This window comes from Desmodus rotundus, chromosome 2 (genome assembly GCF_022682495.2).
Source record: "Desmodus rotundus isolate HL8 chromosome 2, HLdesRot8A.1, whole genome shotgun sequence".
Classification (NCBI taxonomy): Eukaryota; Metazoa; Chordata; class Mammalia; order Chiroptera; family Phyllostomidae; genus Desmodus; species Desmodus rotundus.
The window spans coordinates 182619518-182636361 of NC_071388.1; the positions used below are offsets into that span (position 1 = coordinate 182619518).

Here is a 16844-nt window from a genome sequence, read left to right on the forward strand (position 1 = left end):
TATGCCAAGTGCCTTTATAATTTGATTCACTTTGAGCATTAAGTTGAGTGAATAAATGCATTTTGACAAGTTAGGATTGCTACCAGTAACCAAAACATTTGAGAGTACAGCTGAGAACTTTGAATTTTTTCCTCTATTTTTGCTTTTTGTGGGATTTAAATATTTTCTTCTTTGCCCTATTGAATAATTTAACTGATTATAAAAACATTGGGCTTCAAGAGTCTCAAAAATAAGTTATTTAATTTCTGCCTAGGAAAATATTGTCTGGCATCATCAATTTCAAGAAATGTCCATTAGCACCTCCTACAGTCATTAATTTGACCTGTTCTTGAGTTGTAATCCTGACTTTTTACTTCTTAATAGTTTCTTTAAATAATAGTTCATTTTTCTGTACTTTTTTTTTTTTTTTTTTTTTTTTAGTAGGTGAGTCAACACAAGATGGCAAATCAGGATCTGGTGAAAAGATCAAGAAACGTGTGAAAACTCCTTATTCTCTAAAGCGGTGGCGCCCTTCCACCTGGGTTATCTCCACTGAACACCTGGACTGTGAGGTCAACAACAATGGCAGTGACAGAGCAGTTCATTCCAAATCTAGCACTGCTGTTTACCTTGCAGAAGGAGGCACTGCTACAACCATGGTGTCTAAAGATATAGGAATGAACTGTCTGTGAAATGTTTTCAGGCCTATGGAGTGAAACTATTTTTTGCATCATTTAAATACACAGAAGACTTTTTTTTTTAAACTGCTTTATCTTCCTGTCAGTACCCCCTCCTACCCCTACAATAAGGACTTGCTTTAAATAGATTTCAGCTATGCAGAAAATTTAGCTTATGCTTCCATATTTTTAATTTTGTTTTTTTAAGTTTTGCACTTTTGTTTAGTCTTGCTAAAGTTATATTTGTCTGTTATGACCACAGAATTATATGTGTGTGTATCAAAAGTGGTCTCAAAATATTTTTTTAAGAAAAAAAGCAAAAACAATGTATTACTGATAATCAGTTTGAAATAGTTTCTAAAGGTCATTAAAACAGAAGCAGATTAAGACAGGTTTGACTTCAGTGGTGTCTGGTATCCATGTTTTCTTTCTGGGCACAAGCTAGTTTATTTTTTATGTTGATTTGTTCCTAACATATTATCTGTTGGACATTCTTTTCCCTTGTGTTTTGTTTGAATGTGCAATAGTCTGTAGGCCACAAATAAGCTTTCTTGAAAGCTCTCTTCCTGATAGAGCACACATTCTTCCAAAATATGAACATTTTTTCCCCCATACTTCTATCAGGTCTTCTCTACGACCGTGAATTTTGTAGAAGAGAAATCTGATCTTTGCTTTCTCTCTCCTTATGAAAAATGCAGAAACATTGTCTCAAAGGGCTCTAAAGATGGAACTACCAAAACCTAATTTGAAATACTTTTAACCTTCCAAATCCTAAACATTTCCTTCCAGGCATTTTAAGAAACATATTTGGTTCTGGTTTTGGAAGTTCATAAGAGAGCATAGAACAAAGTAGAAGTCAAATATTAACCTTTTCTCTTTTATTTTATTTTTATATGTATGTTATGTTTCATTTTCATTTATTTAAGAAGCACATTTTTATCAGAAAACTTATATAGCTATACTTATATGGAATTTTTAAGTAGGTCGATGATTAAGGCAATATAGTGTTATATCCTTTATTCTCTGAATAAGCAATCTTTGACTCAAATAAAATTACATTTCCTGTTTAAAATAACTTCAAAAGTAATCCATAGTTTTGAACCTGTAGTATCTTTATGTCCTCTTCACAAGCAAAGCCTGGTAACTGTCTGAAAAAGATTCCTCTCCTCTTCCCATGACCTAAAACACTGTGTGGAAAAAATCATTCAACTGGCATGCCAAATCCCTGCAGAAGGAAAGATTGCTGCCAAACTATTATCTTTGAGCAGCCAGAGACTTACCTCTCTCTCTCTTTTCAAAACTGTTTTTTCACTACTCCTATTTTCATAATTTCTCCTTTTGCCAATTTTCCCATGATTTTTGATATATGAGCAGCATTTATTATTTATATTATATTGGAATATACCTTTTAGTGATAACATTATGTATCTTTCAAATCATACTTTTTTTTAAAGCTTCTTTTGCTTGTTCATTACTCATAATCATCTCTAAAACAACCACCTCTGCATGTTTTTTTTTTAATAAAGCACTTTATTTCAAATAAGGGACTTTTTTTTATAAGCACAAATTACTTTCTATCAATTTGCAAACAGTGATAATCTTACTTATTTTTTACAGATTCTTGGAGTACTTAGTACTCATTATCTAATTAAGTTCTAGGACTCCTCTTGGGGATAAAAAGCTAAGAGAAAAACAAAAATCCCCTGAAAAATATTTTCTTATTCATGTTCCTCTGTCATCATTTAGCTAAAAACAGCCTATATTTCCCAATTTGCTGTCCAGAATACTTAGGACTTATATATAAGCCGCCTTTTGTTTGCCATCTACTATGATCTTGAGTTAGATATTATAGCACTTAGCTTTTATTCAGCTAGATTGCTGAACAGTTTTGAATTCTTAGCTAAGATTCTTTTATCAATGCCAAGTATTACCACCTTTTATATTTCATTGGCCCTTATTTTGATTCAGACTTTTAATATATGTTCAGTCTTCTGGCATAAAATGTTTTCCATTTAGTTACTATTTTATCACATAACAAATTATTCATATCTTTCCCAGCAAATTTTTACTTAGTTTCTTTGACTTTCAATTGTATTTCAGGATATTATTTTCAAACATCTGTAGGACATCTTCAAATAAAAATAAATGATAGTCCTTCTACAATTAGAAACATTGAGGGTAAGTGACCATTTAAGGTCTAACTGATTTTTTCCTCACAGAGGAAGAGTTATCTTAAATTCTACTATACCTTGTGTTTGAGCCAGTTGATTGTAAGTTTTCCAACATTTTTTGATGTTTAGTAATAAAATATTTTTAAAAGTTAATATACCAAGTTCAAAGAACTCCTTATAGTTTCCCATTTAATGCAGCATGTTTAAAATAAATAATTTTCTTTCCCCAGTTTTTTAGTAGACTCTTAAAAAAAGTAGTAGAAAATGTAGATCATTGTAATAAATTTTAAATTAAGTTGTACATCAGACTGATTTACTTTTAGAATCTGTTTATAATATACAAGCAAGCAAAATTACTTAAAATACTTGCCAATTTTATTCATTTAATAATAAATGTTTTTTAAAGCCAGTAATTTATAACTGCTATCACAATATTTTGCATGTATAAAAATATTAGAGTCCTTTTGAATAAAAGGCTATTAATGAAAAACATTAAATTCATTTGTAAGAGAGTATTACAACCTTAAAAGCATAATAATCGATAATCAAAGTCTAATATTCCCTTAACTATTGTAATTGTATACCACAACTAAGCCATTGAAAAAACTTGATTTGAATTGTGTCTAGACAAAAATGATTTAATTATTACTAAAAATGTTTCCCATTTTTAAATGCATAATTGGGGGGGGAACCCTGATATAAAAAAGTTTTGGGATGGTGCAGGAGTGAAATATACTAATTGACCATTTGTTGTATGCTGAATGTTGGGTTATACAAACACTATCTTTTAGTCCTCATAGCAACCATGTAAGGATTATAGTTAATATGCCCCCTTTACTGATGAGTAAACTGAAGCAAGGAGAAGCTAAGCAATTTGCCCTAGGTCAACATCTGGTAAAAGACAAAAGATGGATTTTAACCTAGGTTTGCCCCTCTCCACATCTCTCATCCATACCAGATAGCCTACATACTGTATGACAGGATGTATAATGTACTGATTTTTATAAGAAATCTAGTCATTATACTCCAGCACAGTTGTGGCTTATATATAAGCCAAATCCAGATACCTTAATGACTTTAAAAGTTAGGCAACCATAGAAGGTGTATAGATTTGTCTGTGTTGATTGTTGCTTGAGAAATAATTACTAATTCAAGACAAAATTCAATCCCATATCAGCCATCATGATCTTAAAATCATTTCACTTCTCTTCACTCATAACATCCTTATATTGAATAAGGTAAAGTAAATTTTAAGGGTAAAGTGAAGGTGGCTTATGGGAACAGAGACTTTTTCATGAATTGATTCCATACTTGATTTGGAAGAATTAATTTAAAATGGGCTTTTAGTTTCATCAATCCTTTGACTCCATCTTGAAAATTTCTGCTTTTAGTGACTTTAGAAAATTTTACTAATCCAGAAAACAAATTGAGTAGGATGTAGGAAGGATACAAGGATAATGTCTTTCTAATAAAGCAATTTGTATAGTTTCTTTACATGTATCTGCGTGTTCCAGAAAATGTATGTTGGTTCTGAATGTGAAAACAAAGAAAGGTAGGAACACTCAAATATGTGTTTCAGTGGGAATTATCACAAAATTTGACAAGTGTTTTTGTTTAAAATATTTTCAAATTTAGCCCTGGCTGGTATGGTTCAGTGGGTTGAGTGCTGGCCTATTGACCGAAGGGTCACTGGTTGGATTCCCAGTCAAGGCACATGCCTGGGTTGCAGGCCAGATCCCCATTTGGGGGCGTGTGAGGCAACCACATGTCGATTGTTTCCCTCTCTCTCTCTCCCTCCTTTCCCCTCTCTCGAAAAATAAATTAATAAAGTATTCTTTTAAAAATATTTTCAAATTTAGCTTTTAAAGCCATATGGGATACCTGATAGGCTGAAGCTATTTACTAAACTGTCCATTCCCTATAAACCCCTCTTCTCAAAGTCACTTAAAGTGGAAATATATTTCAATAAACTTTTTGTTTCTTTTTTCATATTTATGGAAATGAATATTTCATTGGAGGTAGTTCCTAAAATTTGAGGTTCCTTATATTTCTATAGAACTTTTATAAATTTATGTTGAACTTATTACCAGTGAAGTGCAGGTAATTACATTAATTATTCACAGATTGCTTTATATATTACTTTCTCTCCCAAGCTACTCCTTAAAGTTACAATCAGTGTTAGTTGATTGTCTAGACCAGTTAACTCTAGAAATTGCATAACATTCTCACATATACCCCCAGAAGTCCTTTCAGACAAGGATATTCCTAAATATTCATACCTTTTACTGTCAGTTTGCTCTTCAGTAGATACAATTGCATTTTAACTTTTAGATTCTGAACTTTGCAAACTTTAGCCAAAACTACCTTGCATGACCATTCCTAAATGTAGTCCCTGATTAAATAAATCTGGCAGATTACAGTTGAGTTAGTTACATAAACGTTACTATCAAAAGAAGGCTTTTCTACAGGTTCCCAGATTAAACTAACAGAAGACAGGGTTCTCTAGTGCACCTAAACATTACTTTCCTTCAGTCACATCTTAGTTTGTGTCTGACTTACTCTATCCCTTGGTTATCTGACTCACAATCTTCTGTGTCAGGAAAGTTTTTTTCCTATCTATTTTGCTTCTCTCCTGTTTTCATTTTATATCCATTTCTCTTATCTAGTAGTAAAAAAAAAAAAAAAGAAAAAGCCATAGGTTATCCTCTTCAACATTGTTATTCTCCCATATGCTTCAGGCTTCTCGCTTAAGGCCTAAGTCTCAGTTCTTCAGACAAAATTGCTTTAATGCCTTTAGCATTTATCCTCAGCCCTATTTTAGTAATTTTATATTTAGGAACACTAAAATTATATTTCATGTTATATTCAAGTTTATTACTTCAGTTAATAGTTCAATAAGATAGAACTGAGAATTAAGGTGTTACCATTTGACAATGGAGACATCAAATTGTCAGCAAATCACTTAATTTTTGTATCATCTAACAATTCTGTTAAACAATTCTGTTAACAATTCTGTTAAATTGTTAAGTTTTAGATTTTATATTCTCATTAGTTATAACTAAAAGGCCATGCATACAGAATTACATATCATTTTGCCATTAAAAAATTTTAACTTATATTGCAGCAAGCTTAGCATTATGATTGAGCCACATAAAACATGTTTTACGTATTTATTTGTATCAAATATTAAACACAAAGTGCAACATTAACTTTCGAAAGCAAATCCTACAATAATCAGGTATTATCTATGAACTTTTTTGCAGACCACTTTTGAAATACTTATCATTGTTTTGCAACATAGACTAGACCGTAACAACTTTCATTTAACTCTTAAGTGACTGGTTAAAGTTGAGTGTTTGTGAATATAAAGTAAAATTTAGGATTTTATCTCATGGTTAATGCATTTGAAAGTAAATATGTAAGAAGAATTTATGCTGTGTATTAAAATTATGCCCAAAATAAATCTATCATATCTTAAAAATTCCAATTCTGTTATTACTTGATGTTTGTAGTATTATTATTAAACATGTGACAGTCATTGTTTAAACTTAATTTGAAATCCAGATTTTAAAATCTGGGTAAGAGAGGAGGAATCTTTAGAAATAAATCACATCATTAGAGTGTCTAGTTTATGATTGAATTTTAAAGCAAATAAATAACTTTACAACTTGGTTTTTTGTTGTTTTAAAAGGTAATATGTTTTATTTTTATGTTACATGTATTTTTAAGATTTCAGAAACATCTTCCTGTTTAGACTCACTCTAAAGACATAATATTACTTAAAAACTCAGGGCCCCTTTCATCCCTTTGTACATTGCAAAACTTCAATTGGTAGTAAACAAGCAATTAGATCCAGTTGACTGTTTAAAGTGTTTGTTGCACACACAGTTCATTTAATGCTTCATATTATAATTTTACTTAATTTACATAGACACAATATCATTAAGCAGAAAAACATGCCCAGTTCTATAAATATTGAAGAGAGATGGAAATGATTCAGCTACTTGGCTACGTGTAGCAGCATATTTAGGTCTTAGAATTGAAGCACCATCCTCAAACCATTTATGTTCTTTGGTCAAATGGTTGTACATGATGGGATAAATTATTTTATTTTATTTTTTAATGGGAGAACTTAGTAAGATAGTTCCTCTAAGATAACGTTTTCTCAGGAGGTAATTTAACATTACAAAACTCTTCTAACAGTGAATTGTTGAGTTTATGGCTTTAGTAACAGCTTGGGTGATTTTGAGAAGGTAACTTATGGTAACCTATTTATCCCATTGTTAGATCCAAATGAAATTTTTCTTTAAAAGGTAAGTTCAGGCCCCAAATTGGTATGGTATATACTTAAAATCCTAGTAGTAAAGTTATTTGTAACCAGTCTCTTGTCTCAGGCTCTCCACCTTATTACCAATCCTTGTAAGTGTGGTAGGGAAACACATTTTTAAAGAATTTTAACAGTAAGAGAAAACTAAATTACTAAAAGATGCAATTCAAGATAGGTCCTAGTTTAACATTGAATTGCTTGGCTTCTGTGGCTTCTTTTTTTCTGGTCACATTTATTTATTTAAACAGTTTTTGTATGCCTTGTTGTCATGGAGATTATATTGTATAAGTGTTCGTATAAGCTGGAATCATCCTTAATTTTCTGTTGATAGTTTTCAAATGAAGATAAGTGAATAATTGTAAAATACACTAACTTAGGGTGTTGTAGCTGAAACACAGAGATGTGTAGCTGCCATGCTTTTCTGAATAGACATGAAAGATAAGCTACAGAGTATTCATTTCTGAGGATGCTTTTCTGGAATAAGAAAGGCTGAAAAATATTGTCAATTCCTCAGAACCCTCTTTCTTGTTAACGGGTATCTTTTGTTGGTGTGTTTTGCTCTTACATTACAGATAAAATATCATATGAATTTATGAATAATTTCAGTTATTTTGCTTTTGTATAAGCTTGCTATGCTGTATAAGTTGTGTTTGATGGATCAGTGTATGAAATAAAGCAAATCACTTTTCTTTTGTATTATCTATGGATGCCACTATGAAAGCTGACATTAAGCCACTAAAGAGTTTTCTATGAATAATTGTAAGTAATGCTTTGATATATATAAACCTAAACAAAAAGATTGTATTGATATAGAGACATTGGAGAAGGAGATTTTAAGACAGTTCTTTAGGTTTAAAAAAGGCTTGCTGTAAATGGTGCATTATTCCATTTATTAAAGATCATATTAATGACAACAGTAATCGTATCTTTTGATTTTATGATGTCACCAGAAATTATGATTGGTAGTGTAATATTCTAGGTATTTTGCACAAGGATATTAAATGTTCTAATACAACTTTTCATTGTTCAGTGTGATAAATAAAAAAAAATCAACTAACATTATAGTAACAGTTGCACACCTACTATATGCCAGTGTCTTAGTTAATTCTCCCAGTAATCATATAGAATACATATTACTGTCCTCATTTTATAAATTTAACAACTGTAGCTCAGAGAAGTTAAATACGTTGTTCAAAGCCACAGAACTGTTAAAAATGAGATTCTAATGTATTTTCCATTTTGCCTTGAACTGCAGTTTTCAGTCTCTGGTTATGGCATGAGAACCTCAAACATGAAAATGGCTCAGTGGTAGTATCCAAGAACATGAAGCAACTTTGAAGTTACTGAAAAGCTACCAGGTACAAAAACAACAGTCTGTATGGGCCTAACATTCTGTTTGTGCTTCACATCATCAAATAATCTTTTTAGTTAGATCTTTGTATTTTTAGGAGGCCTTATTAAAATGGGGTAAGAGGTTTTGACACCACATTAATTCAGTGTATTAACTAAGTGTCCTGGAGTAGAATCCTGTGTCCATCCACAGGACAACTGTGATTGAAGAGGACTAGATCACTTAACCTAGCCAAAAGAATTCTTGCCTGAGGAGAAGTATAGCCTACTCCCATTGGCTCTGTGTCACCTTAAGTAATATTTTAGAGAATACAGATTTGGAATCCCTTTTTACTTTTGATTCACATGCCAAATCTTGCAGTATAATATGTTATAGGGTGCCATTGCAATTCTGTACAGAACCTACTATGTCATATTCAAGATGGTTACTAAGTGTCCTTACAGAAAATATGACCAGGAAAATATGTGTAACAATGACCTGCTGATTGTTTCAATAACCACCAGTAAAATTACTCTCATTTGCACCTGTGCCCATCTGATTCATCTTCCAAGTTAACATCCTTCTTTGCAAAGTACTAATTTAAGCTAGTGATTAATCTTCCTCTTTACTTTCTACTGTTTTTCAAATTAAAGGCCAAATTCTGTATTTGGGTGGCTTTCATTTTATTGGTATAATGTATTATTACTCACTTTTTAAAAATTGAATCATTAATGTTGTATTGATACCAAAATGTATGATTCCTGCCCTTCCTCCCACCCCCAGGAACTTAAATCATCCTGTGGAGGAAAGAAGGCCTACCCAGGAAATGGTTACATCCCAGCAAGATGACATGTAAGTGCCCAAATAAGTGACAAGCTAAATATTCAATATGTGTTTGAAGAGCCAAAGAAGACTTTAGAGAGGAAATGATTATTGAGCAGGATCTTGAAAGGACAAGTGGTATTTCAATAGGAAAAGTGAAGGCAGAATATTTGAAGTGACCAGAGATAAAGGAGAATAGGGACTGGAAATAAATAGGGACTGGACTTACTTAGAACAAGTCCAAACAGGTAATTAGACTTTTGAAAGCAAGACCCAGATGTGTCTGCACTTGCTGTCACAGACAATCGGGAGACAAAAGTTTCTTAGGAGGGAAGGACCTTGATAGAGGTAATTTGAAGTTTATACTGACAGGCATGCATGATAGATCCAAAAAGGGAGAGCAAATGTGTGGGGTCCCAAGAGAAACTGCAAATGAAAAGCAATTTCCATCGTGACCAATAAGTTCCTTTTTCAGAGCGGCATCAAAAGACTTTTTTGGGACTTCCAGCCAAGATGGAGGCATAGGTAGACACACTGTACTGCCTCCTACCACCAAAAGAAGAACAACAACAAATTTTTTTGGAAATTTTAATTTTGTATTGTTATTTAATTACAGCTGTGTGCCTTTTCTCCCCATCCCTCCACCCCACCCCAGATCAACAACAAATTAAAAAAAAAAAAAAAAATAACCAGAACTGACAGAAAATCGAACTGTATGGAAGTCCAAAAACCAAGGACTTAAAGAAGAAACGTTCATCCAGACCAGTAGGAGGGGTGGAGACAGGCAGCTGGGTAGAGAGGACTCAAGGAGAGGCGGCAGCTGGAGGACTGGGGCAGGCAAGGCAGCGGCTGGCAGACCGGACAAGGTTGTGACTTGTGGACTGGGCAGTCCACATTTGTGTGCGAATAAACTGGGAGGATCAACTGGGGAACAAGACAGATCACACAACCCAGGGTTCCAGTGCGGGGAAATAAAGCCTCAAAGCCTCTGACTAAAAACACCTGTGGGGGTTGAGGCAGCAGCAGGAGAAACTCCCATCCTCACGGAGAGTTTATTGGAGGGACCCACAGGGTCCTAGAACATACACAAAACCCACCCACCTGGGAATCAGCACCAGAAGGGCCCAATTTGATTGTGGGTAGCAAGGGAAGTGACTGAAAACTGGCAGAGAGCAGAGCAAGTGGCACTGTTCCTTCTCGGATCCCTCCCCCATATACAGCGTCACTTGGGTTGTGACCTGGGTTGCCCCGTGCTGGTGAACACCTAAGGCTCCACCTCTTAACTATGTAACAGGTGTACGCAGATCCCCCTCCAAAAAAAAGTGGCCCAATGAAAGAACAGTTCAAACCTCCAGAAAAAATACAACTAAGAGACAAAAAGATTGCCAACCTATCAGATGCACAATTCAAAACATTGGTTATCAGGATGCTCCAGGAACTCACTGGGTACTTCAATACCGTAACAAAGACCCAGGCAGCAATGAAGGTCGCATTATGTGAAATAAAGAAAAATCTACAGAGAACCAAGAGTGACGGGAAGGAAACCAGGACTCAAATTAAGGGTTTGGAGCAGAAGGAAGAAAGAAATATTCAACCAGAACAGAATGAAGAAACAAGAATTCAAGAAAATGAGGAGAGGCTTAGGAACCTCCAGGACATCTTGAAACGTTCCAACATCCGAATCATAGAAGAGGAAGACCAAGAAATTGAAAACTTCTTTGAACAAATAATGAAGGAGAACTTCCCCCAATATGGCAAAGGAAATAGACTTTCAGGAAGTCCAGGAAGCTCAGACAGTCCCAAAGAAGCTGAACCCAAGGTGGGATACACCAAGATACATCATAATTACATTAGCCAAGATTAAAGATAAGGAGAGAATCTTAAAAGCAGCAAGAGAAAAGGAGACAGTTATCTCCAAAGGAGTTCCCATTACACTATCAGCTGATTTCTCAAAAGAAACCTTGCAGGCAAGAAGGGGCTGGAAAGAAGTATTCCAAGTCATGAAAGGCAAGGACCTACATCCAAGATTACGCTATCCAGCAAAGCTTTCATTTATAATAGAAGGGCAGATAAAGTGCTTCCCAGATAAGGTCAAATTAAAGGAGTTCATCATCACCCAGCCCTTATTATATGAAATGTTAAAGGGACTTACCTGAGAAAAAGAAGATCAAAAATATGAACAGTAAAATGACAACAAACTCACAGCTATTAACAACTAAACCTAAAAAAACAAAAACAAACTAAGCAAACAGAACAGGAACAGAATCACAGAAATGGAGATCACATGGAGAGTTATCAGTGGGGGAGTAGGAGGAGGAGAGAAGGGGAAAAGGTACAGAGAATAAGCATAAATGGTAGGTAGAAAATAGACAGTGGGAGGGTAAGAATAGGAAATGTAGAAGCCAAAGAACTTATATGTATGACCCATGGACATGAACTAAAGGGGAGGAATGAAGATGGGTGGGGGTGTGCAGGGCGGAGAGGAATAAAGGGGAAAATGGGACAACTGTAATAGGATAATCAATAACAAAAAATATAAATAAAGTCTTAAAAAAAACTGTTTTGAACACCTAATGTGTAGCAAGAACTATAGTAGACATAAAGACACCGTCCCACCCTCAAGTTGCTTGAGGTAGATTTGGAGAAAATTATAGTTCAGATATTAAGTATTATGACAGAGTGAAAGCTCAGAGTGTTATGGAAGTTCATGGCAAGGACATCCAATCCAATCTTGTGAGTTGGAGGCAATTTCCCCTTTTTGAGGTAACTTTCCTCATTCTTAAAATATGAGTAGGAATTAGTTGAGAGATGAACAGTGGCCCTCTAAACAGAAGTTGCAACACTCACAAAGCTCTAGAGGCCTGAGAGGGTGAAGCTTTTTCAAGGGAATGGGAGGATGTTGTGTAAGAGTAGAATTTGAGGGGTTAAATGAAAACATGGAAAGAGATGACCCAGAGGAGCCTAGATGATTCAGATGTGACTATATCACAGAAGGGCTTGCATACTGCGCTCAGTTTGGGTTTATTCTGCAGGTCAATGAAAGAATTAAACGGGGTTTCAAATTAGGTAACTCAACAGGTAGTATGCAAAGATGGATTGAGAGGGAGTTAAATATAGAAACATGGAGACTAGTATTGTACCAACAAAAGATAAGGAGAGCCTGAACCAAGGTTGAATCAGTGATGGTGGGGAAGAGGAAGTAGTTTGGGTCAGAGTTAAAGAGAACCAGTGGGACCACTAAGATGAGCATTGGAGAGGTAAAACAGTAACTTCGAGGTCTAATTTGGTAAAGGACTGGTCATCCTTCAGAGAAGTAAAAAATCTCAGGAGTGTGCAGCTAATAGAAGAGATTGCCTTTACAGGTTTTAAAAATAGAACAGTTTTGGCTTCATGTGTTCAAATGGGTTCCCAAAATATTTGCAGACACTTTTTACCTATTATGCATAGAAATTCTTGAAGAACAGAGCCTTCCCTAGGTAAGTCACACAGAAGTTCAATTTGTTCTTGTTGAGTTAGTACCTTATTAGACCAATTTGTCACATACAGAATTGTGCTAGGACATTTTGAGGGTGGCCCTGTCCTTACTCTGTAAAAATGAGTATCAAGAATGGCCTTAAAGTGGTAGGTGGTGGAAAGGTAGTGAGGAGGGTGTGTTGACTAGAGATGTGATCTTTTAAGAGCTACCATTCTCTCCCATGAAGTTCTCAACCAGCTTAATTTCTCAGTCCTGGAGCTCTTCCTTCCCTCTCTACTTAATTAGTAAGGAAGGTAGAAAAGCCCAGAAACTTTCCTATTCAAGGAAATAAGCATCCCAAACGTATGTTTGTTTTTTTGGTAATTGTGATCAACGGAAAAGATTAAAGTTTTGATTGTAAACAAAAAGTCAGCCAGCTCTTATTCTAAGGCAACACAGAATTGCAATTGGGAACGTGGAATGTTGGCGGGCCATGTTCAAGTATGAAGAAAATAAAGGAGAGGAAAAATTGTTGTGTGAACAGCTGTTACATAAACAGAGGTTCCTCTCTTGGCTTTGTGATCAGGTAGGGCGTGAGAGCTCCCCCTTCCAGCCTGCCTACTTCACTTTAAATAAGGATTCTGTTTATTGATTTTTACACAGGTAAATTTTCCTTTGCTTAGCAACCTTTCCATAGATTGAACCAATCAATAATTTATGTAAGAAATCATGGAAAATGTGCATAAATTCCTGAGGAAAATTTATTTAAGGAAACAAATTATTCTCTTTAAGAACATCAGAACTACTTGAGTTTTTTAAAGTAAAAATTTTATTCAGTTTTTAAAGTAAATAAGTTTCCTAAACCCCCTTCCATAACATTGGTGATGCCTTCTAGGAGTCATATCTTCTTACATTTAGCAAAGTGAAAAATTTTTTCAACACAACTTAAAAGTAAAAATTCTTACAATCTATCTCCTTTTAACTCCACGGCAATTTCTTAACTGAGTTTCAAAACCCCACTGTGAGCCATTACAGTTGGCATTTAGTGTTCTTTTTTTTCTTTTCTCCCTTCTCCAAGTCATTTTATACTCTGCTGCCAATCATCTTATCAGTACTCTTGTCAGGTTACCAGTGAATGGTTCAAGCCCCTCAACTGAAATTCCAAATTGTCTACCATCCAGCAAGGACTTCCATTTTCAGCTTTATTTTTCCCACTCTACTCTATATTTTTTAGCTGCTGTTTATTTTATCTCCTTACTAGATTGTTAGCTTTCAGCAAGAGTCTTATCAGTTTTTTCCAAAGTAACAATTTTAATTGATATGCTGATACCAAAATAGTCTTTATAATTTTTTTAAAGTAGATTCTATTTAACTTCTATTAACAGCCATCTTAGTCCCTCTGAGTTCTCTGTGTGCTTGAAAGTAGTCTAACTGCAGGTTGTTTATTAAGTTATTCTGTGAGATTTGTGGCACATTTTTAAGGTTAAGATTCACCAAAAATGATAGCACTGAGAGAATGTGTGAATGTACTATATATATATAAAATGTTAAATGCGTACCCGTATTATCCATAAAAATGGTTTAAATAAAAAATGACTTAGAATAAGTGGTTTGGAAAATAGATCCTTCACTTAAATGCTTTTATCTTGTTGGTTTTCACTATAGTGTTTTTACTTACTTTTTTCAGTCCTGTTAATGAAACAGTAAAATCACTGATCCTGGGGTGCCTAGGTCAAGTCTGTGCATCACATTGACCACCAGGCGGCTCTCTTATTTCATGTTCTGAGACTGGAAGCCTCTCCATATTTTTCAGTCTAGATGTCTCTTCTCAAATTTGGCTCATGTTTCTTATTGATTATGAATAATAAGCAGGAAGGCTCTGTGAACACTATTTACATGAGGAGAATCTAATGCTTTTTATTGGCTGAGAAGGTTTGAGCAATGAGAAAGTCTACAGGTTACCTCTTCTCTCCAGAACAACACAAATACTGAAGCCAGAACTCAACAAAACATGATTTTGTTGTGAATTCACTTTAGTCTTGCACTGAAGCATAATTTAAAATTCCTGAGACATTGAAAGAGGTGTCTAATCTAGAGTTGTTCAGAGTTTCATGGAATACTAGAATTTGTGAGGATTCTATCAAGGTTTACTAGAGTTCTATGAAGGCAACTAATGAGTAAACTTAGGATTTAAATTTTTTAAATCATTACTGACTTTGGCTTCTGTAATATTTAATTTTTGAGGAAACTTGATTTTTCTCATTTTCTTCTTTCTGATCATTTTCTGACTTAAAATTGCATTCTTAAGAATTATTGAACAGTCTTCAGTATTACTCCATATATTAAGAAGGAAAAAAAGATACCATTTTTCTATTACATGAAGCTCATGTGTTCTCTAAGGTTCCATTAAGATGCCTTCAGGTGTATAAACTGACAGTTCCCTAATTATAAGACCTTATTTGGAAATTGTAGGTGGTAAATGCAGCTACTGATAATTCTTCTATGAAAGATGAAAATGAAATAGTGAGGGAAGAATGAGACATCACTATACCTGTTCTGATAAGTGAAATACCTCCAAATGATCAGGGGAGTGTCGAGCATCATAAATTCTATCTGACTCAAATGTGACTTCAGGTTACCTATTTTAGAAATGTTGGCTAATTTTCAGTATTATTATTTTTAACCTAAATCTGAGCCACTATTTTCTTATGTTCTCAAAAGAGAAATTATTTCATCATCTTCCAAAAAGCAATACTTTTGGATTTGAAGGCTGTTTCTACTATAACACACAAATTCAGGACTTTCATGTATTTTAAAACAGGACCTGTTTCAACAGGAAAAATTTTAGGAACATCAAGAATGATATCCTCACACAGACTGTGTAGGCAAGAGCCAAAAAGGGCAGTAATTTACTTTTGACCTCTGGCAGGGCAGGGGATGAGGGGTGCGGATCTCCATCATTTCAAAGAGATTTACACAAAAATATTTTATTTTCCCAGCTCAAAACTGAATTGAAGAATTAAAGTAAGAAATCAGAACCAGGATTTCTTTTTTTACATCAGCACATTGCAACGTAGAACCAGGATTTCTTTAATTTACAGTTCAACTAAAAATCTGGAAATAGCCTCTTCTAAGGTATGTAGAATCTCAGTAAATCATGCTCTATCTAGATCTTCTTCTTAATAAGTTTTTCTTTTCTACATAAAAAAAATTATACATACACACACATTTATTTATTAAAAATTATTTTTATTTATTTTTAGAAAGGGGAAGGGAGGGAGAAAGAGAGGGAAAGAAACATCAATGTGTAGTTACCTCTTGTGCACCCCCTACTGGGGGACCTGGCCTGCAACCTAGGCATATGTCCTGACTGGGAATTGCACCAGTGACCCTTTGCTTCACAGGCTGGCACTCAATCCACTGAGCCACACCAGCCAGGGCCAAAAGGAGAATACTTTAATCCCTGTTCTCTAGGAAAAGAGTAGGAACCATGGTGGGTTCAGCTGGGGTGGAGTGGAGGGATGGGGAGGAAAGGCATACAACTGTAATTGAATAACAATAAAAATTAAAAAAAAAAAAAAAAAAAAGAACCATGATGAGCCTAGAGCTGAACTCAGCAGCAAGCTTTGTTTTGTTTGGCCTGCAAATTTTTTTTTTTTTAATTATATTTCACTGGCACTGGCTATGTGGCTCAGTGGATTCTGCGCAGGCCTGTGAACCAAAAGGTCGTTGGTTCGATTGCTGGCCAGGGCACAAGCCTAAGTTGTGGGCCAGGTCCCTGGTTGGGAGTGTGCAAGTGGCAACCAACTGATGTTTCTCTCCCTTTCTTTTTCCCTCCCTTCTCCTCTCTCTGAAAATAAATAAGAAATACGTTTTTAAAAAGAAATAAATTATATCTCATTGTTTATGCTATTACAGTTGTCCCAATTATTCCCCTTTGCCACCCTCCATCTAGCCCTCAGGCAGTCCCCACACCATTGTCCATGTCCATGGGTCGTGCATATATGTTCTTTGGCTACTCTATTCCCTATGCTTTACTTTACATCCAAATGACTATTCTGTAATAACAACCTATTTGTACTTC

At 34.7% G+C, this 16844-nt stretch overlaps 1 protein-coding gene and 1 long non-coding RNA gene across 3 annotated transcripts in view; both read left to right on the plus strand.

The window, feature by feature from the left end:
* Positions 1 to 3976, plus strand: part of BMPR2 (bone morphogenetic protein receptor type 2) — a 135944-nt gene extending 131968 nt beyond the window's left edge. Inside the window, exon 14 of one of the 2 annotated variants that reach the window (XM_024563726.3) lies at positions 421 to 3976. In XM_024563726.3, coding sequence (XP_024419494.1) covers positions 421 to 671 — 251 coding nt within the window. In that variant the 3' untranslated portion in view covers positions 672 to 3976. The remainder of the gene's footprint in view (positions 1 to 420) is intronic. The other variant, XM_045197996.2, reaches the window with a different exon arrangement.
* A 4441-nt stretch (positions 3977 to 8417) lies between these two features.
* Positions 8418 to 15966, plus strand: LOC139440660 (uncharacterized). Its single transcript, XR_011650839.1, has 3 exons — positions 8418 to 8512; positions 9268 to 9336; positions 15760 to 15966. It is a non-coding gene; the product is annotated as an uncharacterized lncRNA (long non-coding RNA).
* Positions 15967 to 16844: the final 878 nt, after the last annotated feature.